The sequence below is a fragment of the Bombina bombina genome, chromosome 12 (assembly GCF_027579735.1).
Source record: "Bombina bombina isolate aBomBom1 chromosome 12, aBomBom1.pri, whole genome shotgun sequence".
NCBI lineage: Eukaryota > Metazoa > Chordata > Amphibia > Anura > Bombinatoridae > Bombina > Bombina bombina.
Window position 1 is genome coordinate 8,298,694 of NC_069510.1, and position 20,376 is coordinate 8,319,069.

Sequence of the window (20,376 nt, forward strand, 5' to 3'; positions counted from 1 at the left end):
CAAACAAAGTTAAGGCCAATATAAGTGAAACCTCCATTTCTATAATGGTATGAGCCCCCTAAAATAAGAATGAGCCACTCTTGGACCCGTGAATTATGGCATCTAGCTACTGGGGCAAGCTAGTTTGATGTTAAATCACTCATGAGGTGGTTATGTCAAGTACTATGTGAAAACCAAAAAGTAATGTCATCTTTTGGACATACAGCATTAGCACAAATATTTGTCTGTAGTTGGCGGTGAGATAAATATGGACAGATACACTCAGGGAGTGAGCTGATGTTACCTAACATATGATGAGAGAAGATGGACTTCCTATTATTGCTACATAAAATAAGGCGAATAGAAAAACAATGCAGTTCAGAAATGCTATATCATATCACTATTATGACATTCTGTTTTCCAGAAAGGGATATCATCTTGGATAAGACTCTATAAAAATAGGGAAATCAGGCATATATAGTTTTTAGCAAGTAAGATGCTGCAGCACATGAAATCTTTGTTTATGGCTAATAGCAAATGGCTAGCTTTATATCCCACTTAAGAGGGGAAGTAATGCATGTCACTACAGAGATACATAAGTATTAACCCTAGATAGTTGAATTAAGTCCAGGCATCTCTAGGTCATCTAGCTGTAGGCTGTCATTAATATAATTTGAGACAAATAGCAATAAGCAGTTGCTTCTTAAGTATTCTCAAAAGGAAAAAGCCACACAACCACATAAAATGGGCAGGCTGGTGAGGTACACAAACATAGAACGGTAACAATATAACAACACAACTGTTAAATGATTTATAGTAATACATTCGTGTCCATCATCTATGACATGTTCTAATGTATAGCTAATGAAGTAAGTCAATTAGTACTCTTACTCTTGTAGGCAAATGGCTATCCTTAATGGGAGCTAAAACAACCAATCCAGGTCAAGAGAGTACATGAGTCCACTAGCCCACTCCAATACAGTCATTCTGAACAGATCTCCCGTGTGGGACATTATTCAGGCAACCCAGTATCTGGTCGAGTGGGAGCGATGTGGATGAGAAGAAGGCAACTGCAGATGCCGAGTCGGTTGCGTCCAGCTCAAGTCCAGGCAGTTGGGGAGATGTAGGTACAGCTGAGTCCCGGTATATTCTTAGCGTTTCTATGTGCACGAGGGAGGAAAGCGGATGCAGACAGACCAAAAAACCAGCAACAGAATCTCGCAAAGTCTGCGTGGCCTCATATCTCTGTATGAAAATATTAATCTTTGGTTTGGTGGGGGATGCAGCCGCGATCCCCATATGTGATGACACTTTGTTCTCTGGACTCGCTGCAGGGGCCGACTGTTCTCTAGTGGTAAGGCAGCTATGGGTCTCCTCCAAAGCTTTCTCCCCGAGCTCTACACAGATCTCATGTGTGTCTCCGCTATCTCTGACTTTGAGATCCAGTGCGGGAAGTTTGCAGACTCTCCGGGTAAGGCATGTATCTGGTGATATGCACTGGAGATAAGACACTCCATCACTCTCCCCCTCCGTGCACACGGGCTCCTGTTGGGGAGGTCTCTGAAAGATGGAAGTGCTAAATGGGTTAGACGCCATCTGTAGCCTCTCCTCCCATATGGTTTGATAGCCAGCAAGCAAGCGACTAAGTTCTGTTAAGATGCAAGTAGTATTCTCCATGTTAAGCCACTATGGTAGACTTTATGTAGGTATGTGGGAATTAATCAGCACACTGTAGGCACTGCTCGACAGTGAAATCCACAGAGGAAAATCATTGGGGGGTTGTATTGAGGCCTAAACCTCAGAGTTATGCTCCGGATTCTGAGAGCAGGCAGCAATCCTGAAAATACGAGTATCTCTTGAAAGGGAATCCTCCGCAGTTCAAAATACTATCAATTGCGGTTCAGACGGAGTTCCTAAACTGAGAATTTAGTTGGAATTAGTAGGATATCTGGAGCAGCTCAAAATATTGCGTCCAAGCATGGCCGCCGCCCCGAAGTCCCCCCTGGGACATTGATATTCTAATATGAGGTCATGACATCACAGCCATTTTTATTTATTTATGTAATATAGGGGTGATATTTATACAATTTTTGAGTGTTTGGTTAATTGTGGTTTATATTTATATGTATCAACTTTGTATAAGCATTAGCAACTTGGATAGAGGTGGGGTTTGATTAAGTCAAACCTGCACACAGTAGCTGCTAATTATCAATTATAGTCATGTGTGTAGTTTCCAACCCAGGGATTGGATATTCTCCAATTGCTTTCAGCTGTTTAATGCTTTATATATTGTGTGATTTTCATTTTTTGTATTCACTGCCTGAGGAAAGGGTGCCAGAAGAACTCTGAAACGCGTTGCAGATTTTGTATATTTTTTACTTGTGTTTTAATAAATTACCCCCTAGACACAGGGGTGTGCTGCTTTTAAGGAGCTGTGAGTCTTTTTGGGAAATTTAGAATCATTTTTTGACCATTTCTACATTGGCCTTGCACCTGTTTGCCTGAGTGAGCCAGCTGGTGGGCTCTAATCCATCCAGCTTGCCTGACTTGCACTGTTTTATAGTGCACTACTTTTGGGAGTATAATTCATTGGAGGGTATTGGGAGTAATCTAAATATTGTTGTGATTTTCTTCACCATTGGAGCCTCCTCCCCCCTCCCTTTTCTCTTGTCTATACAGCAGATCAAGTGTGCCGTTTTACCTGGAGTGAGCCAGCTGGTGGGCTCTGATCTATCCAGCCTGCTTGACTCGCACTGCATTATAGTGCACCTTTTTGTGAGTACCTTTCTGTGGAGGGGTTTTTGGAATATTCACAGTTTATCTTGTAACCATCTGCACCATTGGAGTGCCTTTTTCCCTTTTTTTTCTTGTTTAGTAAATACAATATGTTGCCTGCACTATTTAGAGCCTGCAAACCCATTCTATAATGTTCTACAGAGGATGGGGAAAATGACTCCTTGTTCACTACCCTATTATGTCATTATGGTGCAGAGGGATTAAAACTGCCTCTTTTACCTCTATCACAAAGTACTACTCCCATTCACCCATTAATGTCTCCTCTCAGGGAATTATATCAGGTGTGTGGTCTAGGGCCAATCCCTGGTGTAATTATAATGAACAACCCTTCACACTCACATGTGTTCCCCCATCAGCTCTGATTTAATTCATCTGTGATTCAAACCATTAGCACTTTCAAAATGTGTACAGTGGTGCTTAATGGTAATTATTAGTTTGTCAAACCACTAAATTGTCTGTACAGCTCAGGTTAGCTGCCTGGTAGTGCTATAGATCAAGAAACAGATGAATATCCAGGGAATCTGAAATGTAACTGAATGTCTGTGTAATTAAAATGGTTGATATCTCCTTCATATTTATATAGGCGTGTCACCTACAATACACGTTTAATATATGTGTTAGTCACTTCATATTTATATAGGCGTGTCACCTACAATACACGTTTAATATATGTGTTAGTCACTTCATATTTATATAGGCGTGTCAGCTACAATACACGTTTAATATATGTGTTAGTCATTTCATATTTATATAGGCGTGGCACCTACAATATACGTTTAATATATGTGTTAGTCACTTCATATTTATATAGGCGTGGCACCTACAATACACGTTTAATATATGTGTTAGTCACTTCATATTTATATAGGCGTGGCACCTACAATACACGTTTAATATATGTGTTAGTCACTTCATATTTATATAGGCGTGGCACCTACAATACACGTTTAATATATGTGTTAGTCACTTCATATTTATATAGGCGTGGCACCTACAATACACGTTTAATATATGTGTTAGTCACTTCATATTTATATAGGCGTGGCACCTACAATACACGTTTAATATATGTGTTAGTCACTTCATATTTATATAGGCGTGGCACCTACAATACACGTTTAATATATGTGTTAGTCACTTCATATTTATATAGGCGTGGCACCTACAATACACGTTTAATATATGTGTTAGTCACTTCATATTTATATAGGCGTGGCACCTACAATACACGTTTAATATATGTGTTAGTCACTTCATATTTATATAGGCGTGGCACCTACAATACACGTTTAATATATGTGTTAGTCACTTCATATTTATATAGGCGTGGCACCTACAATACACGTTTAATATATGTGTTAGTCACTTCATATTTATATAGGCGTGGCACCTACAATACACGTTTAATATATGTGTTAGTCACTTCATATTTATATAGGCGTGGCACCTACAATACACGTTTAATATATGTGTTAGTCACTTCATATTTATATAGGCGTGGCACCTACAATACACGTTTAATATATGTGTTAGTCACTTCATATTTATATAGGCGTGGCACCTACAATACACGTTTAATATATGTGTTAGTCACTTCATATTTATATAGGCGTGGCACCTACAATACACGTTTAATATATGTGTTAGTCACTTCATATTTATATAGGCGTGGCACCTACAATACACGTTTAATATATGTGTTAGTCACTTCATATTTATATAGGCGTGGCACCTACAATACACGTTTAATATATGTGTTAGTCACTTCATATTTATATAGGCGTGGCACCTACAATACACGTTTAATATATGTGTTAGTCACTTCATATTTATATAGGCGTGTCACCTACAATACACGTTTAATATATGTGTTAGTCACTTCATATTTATATAGGCGTGTCACCTACAATACACGTTTAATATATGTGTTAGTCACTTCATATTTATATAGGCGTGGCACCTACAATACACGTTTAATATATGTGTTAGTCACTTCATATTTATATAGGCGTGGCACCTACAATACACGTTTAATATATGTGTTAGTCACTTCATATTTATATAGGCGTGGCACCTACAATACACGTTTAATATATGTGTTAGTCACTTCATATTTATATAGGCGTGGCACCTACAATACACGTTTAATATATGTGTTAGTCACTTCATATTTATATAGGCGTGGCACCTACAATACACGTTTAATATATGTGTTAGTCACTTCATATTTATATAGGCGTGGCACCTACAATACACGTTTAATATATGTGTTAGTCCTATACAGCTCGGTTGTGTGCCTGATTTAGGGGAATGTGCAAGTCTTATCTTTCACTCATTTCCAGTAGGCTAAACATACTTTTATATTGGTCTGTTGTCTTATCAAGCTATTCCATCATGACATGAATTCCACATCACAGTGCTCTTGAAGGAAAAGATGCTGTGGGTAGAATCACGTGCACCTTTATTGCTGCGCTGTAAGGCTAAAGCTGACATGTTTCACGTAGCAAACACATATGTCATCAGTGGCTAATGTAAACTGACACCCCTTGTATGTTATCCAAAATGTCAAATCTATAATCACATTACACTGATAGCAAATATCCACTCTTTCAAATTAAAAATCAATGTTCTCCAATCTCCCTGAATAATCTGTCCCTATGCTGTGCTGTGATCTGTAAATAAGGTTGATTATTTAAAAGGAAATACCTAATATACAACATCATTCCTCTATGTCCGGGTATTAGAGAAATCCAAAGCTCCTGGAGAGATCTGCTTTCCATTTAAGGACATATGGCAAAAGTCTATTTTTCATTTGCATTATTATTATTATTATTATTATAATAAATATTTATTTTTATATTGCCACCAAACTCTGTAGTGCTAGAATTGTTTTTGTATTTTATTCTTGTTAATTATTTCTGTTAGGTGAAACCATTTAATCTTTGAGATCTGACTATCAAAACTGTTTCGGTTATAGAAACTGTCAGCACCACCTTGGATATTTTTGTCTCTTCTTCTTCTTCTTCACTATTTTCACAACCTCAGTCCACACTTTCTCACTCCCTGCTCATCCTTTACAGCCCTCTGTAGTCTCCATGGTTGAAGTCATAGGGGCTTATCAACCAAAAAGACCAAGGTTGCTCATGTCTGGGGTAACAGACATATATCATTAGTAACAAGTAACCAGTGAGGTATCTTGTAGGTATTTTATTGCTGACATAAACTTGTATTGTCTAGAATGAATTAACCATTTTTATAATTATTTGAATAGGAGATAACAATATCTATATAGAGGCTAACTGACGCTAGTCAGCACAGGTAGTAAGACTGCAATTGGTAAGGAAGTGCTAGTCAGTAGAGGTAGTAAGACTGCCATTGGTAAGGGAGCGCTAGTCAGTAGAGGTAGTAAGACTGCCATTGGTAAGGGAGCGCTAGTCAGTACAGGTAGTAAGGCTGCCATTGGTAAGGGAGTGCTAGTCAGTACAAGTAGTAAGACTGCCATTGGTAAGGGAGCGCTAGTCAGTAGAGGTAGTAAGACTGCCATTGGTAAGGGAGCGCTAGTCAGTACAGGTAGTAAGACTGCCATTGGTAAGGGAGTGCTAGTCAGTACAAGTAGTAAGACTGCCATTGGTAAGGGAGCGCTAGTCAGTACAGGTAGTAAGACTGCAATTGGTAAGGAAGTGCTAGTCAGTAGAGGTAGTAAGACTGCCATTGGTAAGGGAGCGCTAGTCAGTACAGGTATTAAGACTGCCATTGGTAAGGGAGCGCTAATCAGTACAGGTAGTAAGGCTGCCATTGGTAAGGGAGTGCTAGTCAGTACAGGTAGTAAGACTGCCATTGGTAAGGGAGCGCTAGTCAGTACAGGTAGTAAGACTGCAATTGGTAAGGAAGTGCTAGTCAGTAGAGGTAGTAAGACTGCCATTGGTAAGGGAGCGCTAGTCAGTACAGGTAGTAAGACTGCCATTGGTAAGGGAGCGCTAGTCAGTACAGGTAGTAAGACTGCCATTGGTAAGGGAGTGCTAGTCAGTACAGATAGTAAGACTGCCATTGGTAAGGGAGCGCTACTCAGTACAGGTAGTAAGACTGCCATTGGTAAGGGAGCGCTAGTCAGTACAGGTAGTAAGACTGCCATTGGTAAGGGAGCGCTAATCAGTACAGGTAGTAAGGCTGCCATTGGTAAGGGAGTGCTAGTCAGTACAGGTAGTAAGACTGCCATTGGTAAGGGAGCGCTAGTCAGTACAGGTAGTAAGACTGCAATTGGTAAGGAAGTGCTAGTCAGTAGAGGTAGTAAGACTGCCATTGGTAAGGGAGCGCTAGTCAGTACAGGTAGTAAGACTGCCATTGGTAAGGGAGCGCTAGTCAGAACAGGTAGTAAGACTGCCATTGGTAAGGGAGTGCTAGTCAGTACAGATAGTAAGACTGCCATTGGTAAGGGAGCGCTAGTCAGTACAGGTAGTAAGACTGCCATTGGTAAGGGAGCGCTAGTCAGTACAGGTAATAAGACTGCCATTGGTAAGGGAGCGCTAGTCAGTACAGGTAGTAAGACTGCCATTGGTAAGGGAGCGCTAGTCAGTACGGGTAGTAAGACTGCCATTGGTAAGGGAGCGCTAGTCAGTACAGGTAGTAAGACTGCCATTGGTAAGGGAGCGCTAGTCAGTACAGGTAGTAAGACTGCCATTGGTAAGGGAGCGCTAGTCAGTACAGGTAGTAAGACTGCCATTGGTAAGGGAGTGCTAGTCAGTACAGGTAGTAAGACTGCCATTGGTAAGGGAGCGCTAGTCAGTACAGATAGTAAGACTGCCAATGGTAAGGGAGCGCTAGTCAGTACAGGTAGTAAGACTGCCATTGGTAAGGGAGCGCTAGTCAGTACAGGTAGTAAGACTGCCATTGGTAAGGGAGCGCTAGTCAGTACAGATAGTAAGACTGCCATTGGTAAGGGAGCGCTAGTCAGTACAGGTAGTAAGACTGCCATTGATAAGGGAGCACTAGTCAGTACAGGTAGTAAGACTGCCATTGGTAAGGGAGCGCTAGTCAGTACAGGTAGTAAGACTGCCATTGGTAAGGGAGCGCTAGTCAGTACAGATAGTAAGACTGCCATTGGTAAGGGAGCGCTAGTCAGTACAGGTAGTAAGACTGCCATTGGTAAGGGAGCGCTAGTCAGTACAGTTAGTAAGACTGCCATTGGTAAGGGAGCGCTAGTCAGTACAGGTAGTAAGGCTGCCATTGGTAAGGGAGCGCTAATCAGTACAGGTAGTAAGACTGCCATTGGTAAGGGAGCACTAGTCAGTACAGGTAGTAAGGCTGCCATTGGTAAGGGAGCGCTAGTCAGTACAGATAGTAAGACTGCCATTGGTAAGGGAGCGCTAGTCAGTACAGGTAGTAAGACTGCCATTGGTAAGGGAGCACTAGTCAGTACAGGTAGTAAGACTGCCATTGGTAAGGGAGCGCTAGTCAGTACAGGTATTAAGACTGCCATTGGTAAGGGAGCGCTAGTCAGTACAGGTAGTAAGACTGCCATTGGTAAGGGAGCACTAGTCAGTACAGGTAGTAAGACTGCCATTGGTAAGGGAGCGCTAGTCAGTACAGGTAGTAAGACTGCCATTGGTAAGGGAGCGCTAGTCAGTACAGGTAGTAAGACTGCCATTGGTAAGGGAGCACTAGTCAGTACAGGTAGTAAGACTGCCATTGGTAAGGGAGCGCTAGTCAGTACAGGTAGTAAGACTGCCATTGGTAAGGGAGCGCTAGTCAGTACAGGTAGTAAGACTGCCATTGGTAAGGGAGCGCTAGTCAGTACAGGTAGTAAGACTGCCATTGGTAAGGGAGCGCTAGTCAGTACAGGTAGTAAGACTGCCATTGGTAAGGGAGCGCTAATCAGTACAGGTAGTAAGGCTGCCATTGGTAAGGGAGCGCTAGTCAGTACAGGTAGTAAGACTGCCATTGGTAAGGGAGCACTTTTAGGCCTAATACTTACTCTACATATCAGAAGACCTAACATTTATTTTTTAAACATAACACATTATGAGAATTGAAAACAAAGAAGATATTAGTGTTAAAAGAAACTACCAGAGTGTAGGAATAGCTATTAATGAACTTCACAATCAAATATGTCCTGTAATTTATATTTAAACTCACATTTAAATAGTCAGAACCAAACCATGCTTGTTGCCAAATATTTCTACCACATGCTGAATAGCTACATCAGCCTGAGAGAAGTGATTAACTGCTGATCTCATACAAATGATATGTGTAATATGTGTGAGAGGGTGAACTTGGAAAAGTCTGAGGCTCGTTCACACAAAGCAGAAACAGAAGTTTTGTTTATTGTAATCTAGGAGCACTTTTTTATTAAAATACATTGAAGAGATCTTAAACTCTAGCAGTGTGAAATAATTCTATACACTATTAATAAGATTATATTAAGGTAATGTGCCTTAGCTATAAAAGCTCTCTTGTTCAAAAGTAAAACTCCTTCTAGTAATTTGTGCCACATTCATAAAATCAAGAAGGGTTTGCATTTTTTGCCAGTACAGGATCTGTTACTAAAATAATCCAATTGAATATGTCCTCTCTTAGATGCCAGTGACTACTGTCCTTTCATTTCATTAGTATTTACATTAGTGCGGGTATTAGAGAAGGATAGAACAACTGAGGGACTACTTGATTAGTAACCGTACATACACTGTTTGCTGATAATCTGTGATAAATAAAATTCTGCCAGAAGCTGATTGTATTTTGTAAACAAATGAAGAGGATGTATCGCCCACCTTTGGGACTATCCAGTTTTAGGGATGTTCCTAAAGATACATGGAACCACATTCATCCCCCAAGTCTAATATAAACCCAGCCCGTGCCTCACCTCAGTGAAGAAGATCTCACCTTATGGACACATGAAGCACATTTATATCTTCATTAAAACCTTCTGTACTGCATGGATCCTTATTGCAGGTCCTTTTTTGGTTGGAGGATCATTTCCCCCTCATCTAGGGAAAGAAAAGCTCATGATTCAGTTGCAGCTTCTTGGTTTTTAGATTTTATTTTTGTTACACATTCATCTCTGCATATAGTCTGCATGTTCATTTGGTAATGCTGTACCATATTGTCCTAGTTTGTCTGGATTCTGCAGTCATGTTGTTGCCGTCTGCCTTGGGGGTTTTTTGGTGTTGGTTTTGCAGCCATGTTATCTATCAAACAGCTTTTTGGTGCATTGTATCAGCTTGTTCCACTGACATTGTGTACCCACAGAGCGGATAGTGATTCCTAAAGACTTGTGACTTTGTAGCAAAATGAAATGCTCATGTAGGAAATGAAACACCTAATGGCTTTAATGGACATCATTAGATTATATTGTCACTACAGTTTCCCTCTGTGAAATCCTCTCCACTGATCCTTTTTAGTAACCTTACTCCTTAGGTGGATTCTTAATCTAAAGTTTATCCCACCAGTCACTTTCAGTCATAAACACATTAAATGACAGCGTGCTATAAACTTTATCTAGAAGCCACCACTAAACATGATCAAGTAATGGAGGTGGAGTATGGGGCAAACTACTCTAATTATGTTTTCAAGCCTGTTCTTCTTTTCATTTCATTTTCTACAATACTTTGTCACTTTCAGCTTATTTTTAAAAAGGCTTTGCTCTGTCCTTTGCTCAGTTAAAAAATACATCTGTAGCACATGCAATTAACATCACTTCCATTTTTATTTTGTTTCGCTATCAGTTTTTTTTTTTTTTTTCTATTTCATTATTTTCTTTTGTTATGGTTGTATGTTTCGTTTTAGGCCCCCTCACCTGTGAACCCCAATGCATTGGACCGCACAGCTGCTTGGCTTTTGAATATGAATATGCAGTTGTTAGAAGATGAATTCACTGAGCCAGAGCCCAAGCACAGGGACAGACACAGGAGTAAGGACGAGCTCAGCCAAGCAGAAAAGGTAAAACTGATCGGGGCGGAATACCCTACAGAGAGACCCCCCTGTGACCAATGAATTCCTTAGGGCGCAATAGGTGTGAAACTATATGACAAGACACAATAATAGCAGTGTGTACATATACATATGGAACCAGCATTATTTTACAGAGAAAAAAGTTTTCCTGACACTCGGAGTAGAAAATTAAAAAATATATTTTATTAATAATAATTTTAAAATGGCATAGACATGCAGGGGTCAAGGAAAAGGCAATCCTGACGCGTTTTGCGCCGCTAGTGGCGCTTAGTTATAGAATACACAGGTAAGTAGCTACCACCTATTTAAGGAGCTGTCTCACCAATCAGAAGCCACAGATTAGACCTCACAGGGGAACGCCTATCCTACAAATAAGGTGGTATTTACATGATATACTTAAAAACAACAATAATAGATAAAAGGGCAATAAATGCTACTGAATTCCTTGAGAAGATGCTAACAGGTTCATGAAAATATGTAAGTAAGTATACATAATGAGTGACTACAGTTGGCAGTGAATAAATATGATGGCACAGAGAAACTAAAGATAACTCAACAGTAAAAACTGTTAATGTTGAGCTATCTTTAGTTTCTCTGTGCCATCATATTTATTCACTGCCAACTGTAGTCACTCATGTATACTTACTTACATATTTTCATGAATCGGTTAGCATCTTCTCAAGGATTTCAGTAGGATTTATTGCACTTTTATCTATTATTGTTGTTTTTAAGTATATCATGTAAATACCACCTTATTTGTAGGATAGGTGTTCCCCTATGAGGTCTAATATGTGGCTTCTGATTGGTGAGACAGCTCCTTAAATAGGTGGTAGCTACTTACCTGTGAATCCTATGACTAAGCACCACAAGCGGCACAAAACGCGTCAGGATTGCCGTTTCCTTGACCCCTGCATGTCTATGCCATTTTTAAATTATTATTAATAAATATATATTTTTTCATTTTCTACTGAGTGCTCAGGAAAACTTTTTTTCTCTATTGCTATTTGGTGGATTGGTTCCCACCGCTCACCTGATGCACCGCACTGTCTCCTGGGGCTGGAAGTTTTTCCATTGAAAGGTTTGCGTCTGTTGAGTACTTTGTTTCCAGTTGCGGCCATCACCTATGACAACATTATTTTACATTTTATATTAAAATATCATCTTTAAGGTTAAAGGCCAAAAATGTGCTGCAAAAACATTACCCTGGCTGAATATCATGTTTATTATAAACATTGTTTCAAGAGTGTCAGCAGATCATACAACTCTGAACACTGAGCCTATAGGATTGCTTGCAGTATGATAGGCAGAAGCGAATGACAAAGTGGCACAGTAATTAAGCATGAGGGCAGCATTATGACATATTTTATATATGATAATGAAAAGGCACAAGTTTATTCTGTAGGAAATGCAAACCATGTGTCTAGGGCAGTTGATAATGAATGACAAGTCATGGGCAGCAGTACTGAGCATGGATTACAGAGGAGGAAGGTGGCACCAGCTAATCAGATATACAGTAAACAGAGGATTTGGTAGGGTCACTGGCTAGACATGGTCAGATTTTGGCAATCTGTACAGGGCACATTGGATCTAAGGCACCAAGAAAATCCTGTGCACAGTGGAACTGGCAATATAATTGTTAGTAAAGATCTTAATCAGGCAGGTGGTATAGTTGGGGTAGAAGGTAAGAGACCCATTTTAGGCATGTTATATTGCAGGTAATGGTGGAACATTCAGAGGCAGATGGAATATAAGCAGTTGGCAAATAAGTAACATAGATTTATGTTTTGTAATTATATTATGTAGTGAGGGAAGTCAGAGGAAGTGATGAGACAAAATGACTTGTGGACTAACTCTCACTTACAATGGAAGTTGGGGGCACTGAAAGTGCTTATATAGGTTCATGGAGGGTGTGTAGGGTTGCTGAGGCTATGGTGGTGGGTCTACCAGAGGATACCAATAGTTTCTGAAACAGTAGATCATGTTTATTGTTGCTTCCTATCAGATACCTGTTTTGCACTGAATAAAGAGGCTTACGTTTTACAGACAGATTGTTTAATAAAAAACAAGAAGGATGCAAGTACAACTTCCCCATCACATGCCAATACCATAAATGTATCACCTTTATAAACCTAATGTGCCACAAACTTTCTGTTTGGATCCTTCTCGTCATGTATAGATGACATTTCACTAAGTCATGTGCTATGGGTTTTAACTTACATGTGATATCTGATGGAATTGTGTTTCTATTCTGCTAATACAACAGTTCCACTCATGAGATTGAGCAACACTCAGTAACTGGGAAGTTTGAATGGTGACATTTTGCTTGGAGTGTATTCTCTTATGTTTATCTACTAATGGTAACTCCTGCATTAGGGCTTATCTCTGCACAAGTAGCTCATTAAGAAGGGGACATGTCCCATAAAGCCATTAGGGCTACCTGGCACTGCAGGGCTGGCATTCTATGTTGCCAGGAATGCTGAGCTTTAAGAGACAATGCTGTATACTGTGTGCTTGGAGCATGTACAATAAGTGGGATTATTCCTCTGTTATTCAGTGGCTGAGGACTAAATACAAACAGAAGATAAAACTGATTGCAAGTGACAAGAGTCTCTCTTCATACCCTGAATATTGTTGCAGCCTCAGTCATCTGTGTTACAAAGATGCTGATGTCTTATATCCTTTAAGATTTCTAAAGTTAATTATTACATAAATAATAACATTTTCCAATACTACAAAAATGTTGAGGAGAAATAATTTGTCTTGTACATATGAAAAACCATGCAGCTATACATGTATGGAAACCTGCAGGTATATTTATGGATACACAAGTGGCACCGCAGTATATTAATCAGTGCACCCAGTGCAGCACTGTGATAAAGCTAAGTAAAGGTGGCAGTGCCCAGGAACAACTGCAGCCTGCCAGTGCAATGCATAGGGCATCAGGTGGCACATTAGTAATCACTCAGTGAAACAACTGGCCTGAGAGATCTTTAGATCCTTTTCTGTCTGTAATCCATGAGGGCAGCAGATACCTGCACAGATAATCCCTCAGATTGTGCCAGCTGGTGCCTCAGTCTCTTTTACACACGTTAATGTCACCTCTGATGCCCACTTGTAGCTATGATCAAACAGAAGCAGGAAAAGGCAAATACAGCCGCACAAACACAAGCGCCTGGTAGTGTCCTGTACCTAGGGTTGCCACCCGTCCCTTAAAATACAGAACACTTATAAGTTACACATGCTGCAGGGAGGAATATGAATAGTGCTATTCAGAAACACAATACATGTTCCTCCCTGCGCACCCTGCAGCATGTGTAACTCATAAGTATCCAGGAAAACATGGCTGAGGTGGCAACCCTATGTACTACTGACAACTTGTGTCTTGTGATTGGCTGCTGCTTAAGGACTTTATGAAATAAGCATGTTAACTATAACATTGTATATGAAAAAAAAACACTATTTAAATAGTAACATATTTTGATTTTGAAAGTAACAGGAAGCAGATGTTTGTGCACAGCTTATCCTAGCCTGTTCATTGGCTGAAAAAGACACTTCCAACATTCTACTTGTGGACAATAGGAAGTCATCATCACACATTATTTAGCACATGGACATCTGGTCTGGAAAATACAATTTAAAATATTTAGGCTTAACAAAGGAAAAAGCTTGTTTAATGTCCATTTGAATAAAACAGGAGGAATTCAGTAATGTTCAGCAGCAGCAGTGCACGTTATTTACATCAAATCAATTTTATTTCAGTCAAGAAATCAGATTGCTGTGCAGTTTGGTTTAAATGAATCCTCCAGTGCTCGCTCTCCTGAACAACACACTCTTTATTATTAGTTTCATAATCCTAAAAGGGACACTAAACCCAATTTGTTTCTTTTATGATTCAGGTAGAGAATACATTTTGAAACAACATTCTCATTTACTTCTATTATCTAATTTGCTTCATTCTTTAGATATCCTTTGCTGAAGAAATAACAATGCACATGGGTAAGCCAATCAGACGAAGCATCTATGTGCAGCCACCTATTAGAAACTACTAAGCCTATCTAGATATGCTTTTCAGCAAAGGATATCAAGAGAATGAAGCAACATAGAAAATAGAAGTAAATTAGAAAGTTGTTTAAAATGTAATTCTCTTTCTAAATCATGAAAGAAAAAAATTGGGTTTAATGTCCCTTTAAAGCAACATGGAAGTTAAAACTAAACTTTATGATTCAGATTAAAAGCAAACAAAAAAATACCATTGTTGCAAGCACTGACACTAGATGGCTAAAGATACGTGCACACGCCTGAGCTCACCTATGGTTACTCTTTAACAAAGGATATAAAAAGAACTAAGCAAAACTGGCAAAATAAGTAAATTGGAAAGTTGTTTAAAATGCCATGCTCTATCCAATCCACATACGTTCAATTTTGACTTTACTGTCCCTTTAAGTCTGCAACATCATGTTAAACCAGTGTCATCTGGGCACCTTATGACTCACATTCTCAGTGAAACTTGTATTTTCTTTTAATGTATTTGTGCAGTTAATGACTAAAGGGAAAGATTTGTGTCTATGTTTTCTAGAGTGTCTGGCAAATTGACTTGTACAAGTTAACAACACCATAAATCTGTAACAGTTGCCTGTGGGTAGGCTTAAACAACTGTTTATGAAATAGCAGCAGATGTATAGCTGGTGATTACAGTCACGCATGTGCTGAACTCACACATAGTGATAGCTCTGTATGTTGTATGTTTGCGACAAACTGGTTTTGAAACCTTTTTAGTTGCAAGAATCATCTGACAGGAGGATCATTTCTTGTTTACAGTTATTTACTAGGGTAGTTTTACAAATGTTTGACTCTTACACAGAGAGGATTATTTATTCTAAACTTAAGTTACTACATAACAACATAATTACCCTCTGCCCACCAGCTAATACCCATTCAGAGAAATGAAATGTTATTTGGGATTTGCAGAAATAATAGATACCCACTGTTGTTGCACAAGGTGGGCGTTATGTGTGAACACTCATTATTGTAAAAAGCAGAGTCTGTCCCATATTTCATTGGTTCTCAGCTCTAGCAATTACATACAGTATCTCACAAAAGTGAGTACACCCCTCACATTTTGTAAATATTTTATTATATCTTTTCATGTGACAACACTGAAGAAATGACACTTTGCTACCATGTAAAGTAGTGAGTGTACAGCCTGTATAACAGTGTAAATATTTTATTATATCTTTTCATGTGACAACACTGAAGAAATGACACTTTGCTACCATGTAAAGTAGTGAGTGTACAGCCTGTATAACAGTGTACATTTGCTGTCCCCACAAAATAACTCAACACACAGCCATTAATGTCTAAACCATTGGCAATAGAAGTAAGTACAACCCTAAGTGGAAATGTCCAAATTGGGTCCACTTAACCATTTTTCCTCCCCGGTGTCATGTGACTCGTTAGTGTTATAAGGTCTCAGGTGTGAATAGGGAGCAGGTGTGTTAAATTTGGTGTTATCCCTCTCACACTCTCTCATACTGGTCACTGGAAGTTCAACATGGCACCTCATTGCAAAGAACTCTCTGAGGATCTGAAAAAAAGAATTGTTGCTCTATATAAAGATGGCCTAGGCTATAAGAAGATTGCCAAGACAGTGAAACTGAGCTGTAGCATGGTGGCTAAGACTATACAGCGGTTTCATAGGACAGGTTCCACTCAGAACAGGCCTCGCCATGGTCGACCAAAGAAGTTGAGTGCATGTGCTCAGCATCATATCCAGAGGTTGTCTTTGGGAAATAGACGTATGAGTGCTACCAGCATTGCTGCGGAGGTTGAAGGGGTGGGGAGTCAGTCTGTCAGTGCTCAGACCATTCGCCGCACACTGTATCAAATTGGTTGTCCCAGAAGGAAGCCACTTCTAAAGATGATGCACAAGAAAGTCCGCAAACAGTTTGCTGAAGACAAGCAGACTAAGGACATGGATTACTGGAACCATGCCCTGTGGTCCGATGAGACCAAGATAGACTTATTTGGTTCAGATGGTGTCAAGCGTGTGTGGCGGCAACCAGGTGAGGAGTACAAAGACAAGTGTGTCTTGCCTACAGTCAGGCATGGTGGTGGGAGTGTCATGGTCTGGACCTGCATAAGTGCTGTCGGCACTGGGGAGCTACAGTTCATTGAGGGAACCATGAATGCCAACATGTACTGTGACATACTGAAGTAGAGCATGATCCCCTCCCTTCGGATACTGGGCCGCAGGGCAGTATTCCAACATCATAATGACCCCAAACACATCTCCAAAACTACCACTGCCTTGCTAAAGAAGCTAAGGATAAAGGTTATGGACTTGCCAAGCATGTCTCCAGTTTTAACCCATATTGAGCATCTGTGGGTCATCCTCAAACAAAAGGTGGGGGAGCTCAAGGTCTCTAACATCCACCAACTTTGTGATGTTGTCATGGAGGAGTGGAAGAGGACTCCAGTGGCAACCTGTGAAGCTCTGGTGAACTCCATGCCCAAGAGGGTTAAGGCAAATAATGGTGACCACACAAAATATTGACACTTTGGGCCCAATATGGACATTTCCATTTAGGGGTGTACTTACTTTGTTTGCCAAAAGTTAAGACATTAATGGCTGTGTGTTGAGTTATTTTGAAGGGACAGCAAATTTACACTGTTATACAGGCTGTACACTCACTACTTTACATTTTAGCAAAGTGTCATTTCTTCAGTGTTGTCACATGAAAAGATATAATAAAATATTTACAAAAATGTGAGGGGTGTACTCACTTTTGTGAGATACTGTAAGCCAGTTTTATGACTTCTGTGGCACATTCAGGCCAGAGGATTTACAAATGCAGCCCTAAGGTAACAACAGACTCACTTTCTCACACAAGCAGCCATCTCTGATGTTGTTTCAGCAACAGACAAAAAGTCAAATAAAAGCCAACTCACTGTGTGAGATTTATATAACTAGTATCAAAAATGACATTAGAAGTGTCAAACATCTTCATTCTCCTTTCTTAATAATGTGTAATAGCTAAATCTGAAGGTATTAAATAGATCATATATACAAATTGATGGTATAATTAGGATGCACAAATTGCCCATTTCATTTTACATAGTTTTTCAATAAGCAGCTGTTATCTTGGTGTCCGGTACAATGTCTCTACTTAACATATATACAGGTGGCCCTCGTTTTACAACGGTTCAATTTACACCGTTTCAGAATAACAACCTTTTTTTCCAGTCATGTGACTGATATTGAAAAGCATTGAGAAGCAGTGCATTTATTAAAATAATCAGTAGGTGGAGCTGTCCGCTTGTGTTGCAGCAAAGCCAAGCAAGCTGAAACTAATCAGTTTAACCAGACCTGAGCTATCGAGCAGATTTCAAAGGAACAAGATCTTCCTGTCTATAAATCAGTCCAGATTGGAATGCATAGAAAGAACTGTTTGCAGAAAAATGCAAGTGAAGTCTGTGTTGTGTGATGATTTTATTAGGTTTATAATGCTGTTTAGAATTTAAAGTCTTCATTTCAAAGCTTTAAAAATAATTTATTAGGTGTTACTTATGACAATTTTTAGAGGGGTCTGGAACCTATCTCCCTCACTTCCCATTGACTTACATTATAAACTGGGTTTCAATTTACAACGGTTTCGATTTACAACCATTCCTTCTGGAACCTAACCCCGGCGTAAACTGAGGGCTACCATATACATACTTATAATAATATATAAATATTAAATATATATAGTGAGGTTCTCTTTCTGTGTAACTAGTATTTTATAGATAACAAAACTAGGTATTATTAGTTATCCTGGTTTCCGGTACAATGTCTCTACATGACACATATATAGTGAGGTTCTCTTTCTTTGTAACTAGTATTTTATGGATAACATCACAAGGTATTATTTAGTTTTCACAAGTATTTGAAACTTACTTTAGCAACACTATTTATTTGTTGTTGTTTTTTGAAGGTAAACAAAATAACTGTATTTTTACACCAGTATCATAGCTCTGCGTTCCTCTCTGTAAACTTTGTTAACAAACAAATTTACCTTTATTTCATGTTATGTTTAGTTGCTTTACCGCTTACTAAGTATTGCGAGTCGGCTCAGGATGAGATATACCAGGATTGTCTACGTATTTCAGTGAGGCAGTTGCATTGCATGTTGGTGAAATTATTTTAATAGAAACAAAAATATAAAGATACTGTAAAAGTCTTAAAACCAAACTCTAGTAAAAGGACCAAGGTTTGCAATGGATTCTCATGGATCTGGGAACTAAACAGCTGGTGTTTAAACCCACACGTGACAATAATATATATGTCAGTAATTCTGCAGTGCATGTCACAAACTGCCCAAAAATAAAAAGACACAATCAGGTGTGACAGAGCTAGAACAACACTAGTGAAACTGCAAATGAATCAAAGCATAAATTATATTAAAGGGCTTTGTTCAGCTGACCTCATCATTGTGGCTACAATAGGGTTTAAGTTAGAAATGATTGAAATGAGGGTGCCAACATGGTGAATGATCTGTAAAATACAGTAGTATTAATAGTAAAGAAAATAAGAACTTTGAGAGAACCTTAAATATATATTTAAGTGTTGAATAAAGATCATAAGAGATTATTTTCAGAGAAAGGTATATTAATATGAGGTCATGATTTAAATAGAAGGCTAACTTATAACAATACTAATATGAGAAAATGGAACAGCCTTAGCTTATCATCAGATGTGGTACTGGACACATACAAGAGTCCCTGATATATGCAAATCATCATACTGGCAATTAACATTAAGGGCCCAATGATAAAAGTTTGCAAGCAAAAAAGTGAAAACCAGGTTTAGCCTTGCAAGGACAGTCTTTGGGGACGATTTATCAAAGCTTCAACTGATAATACGATGGAATTCGAGTCATATTTGACACAAATTGAATCGACCATAATTAACAAAGCATCAACATTGTCAAATGTTAAAAAGTGTGACGTAATGTGATCTCAATCCGACGCAGATCGATGCTTGCATCATTCCAGATGTTTCAAATTCACATTCAACTCTATTTGACCCTCTTCTCAATTTATCAAACATTCAACAGGTACGCTAGCGTCTTTTCTGCCACAGCGTACCTATCGTTCAAACTGCCACCCTTGAGGCCGCAAATCAATGGGAGTCTGAAAACCCAGAAAGGCTGTGTTAGATGCTGCAAGAGAATGAAGCTTATTACATATTTATGTAAATTAGAAAGTTGATTACAATTGTATACTCTTTCTAAATCACACAGACAACAAAGACGCATATTCAGTATCTAAATAATATGTTAAATAATATTAAAATCACATGCAATTTCAAGGGACAGATTCATTTCAAAAGTAATTTTAATGACAGGTAATGTTTGTCTGGCAGCAGGACTTGTAGATATAGGGATAAAAATGAAATAAATACATTACATACTATAGCTAACTTCGTTTTTTTGATCAATCTAATTTCACCATGTTTAACGCATGTAATACAAGTCCCACTGCATTTCGCACCAAATTTTACGCAATACTCGATCTCCTAAACAACCCACAAACTAATGAAATTTTCCACCACTTTTGATTGGGAAATGCATAATTACATGATTTATGACATCAGCCAATCTGATTTAAATACACATT

At 39.0% G+C, this 20,376-nt stretch overlaps 1 protein-coding gene across 6 annotated transcripts in view; it reads left to right on the forward strand.

Annotated features, from left to right (window-relative positions):
* Positions 1-20,376, forward strand: part of DAB2IP (DAB2 interacting protein) — a 921,554-nt gene that overhangs the window by 871,647 nt on the left and 29,531 nt on the right. For 5 of the 6 annotated variants that reach the window (XM_053695573.1, XM_053695574.1, XM_053695576.1 and 2 more), the window contains one exon: positions 10,555-10,707. The exons of the other annotated variant lie outside the window; for it this stretch is intronic. In XM_053695573.1, coding sequence (XP_053551548.1) covers positions 10,555-10,707 — 153 coding nt within the window. The remainder of the gene's footprint in view (positions 1-10,554; positions 10,708-20,376) is intronic. 6 annotated transcript variants of the gene reach the window in all.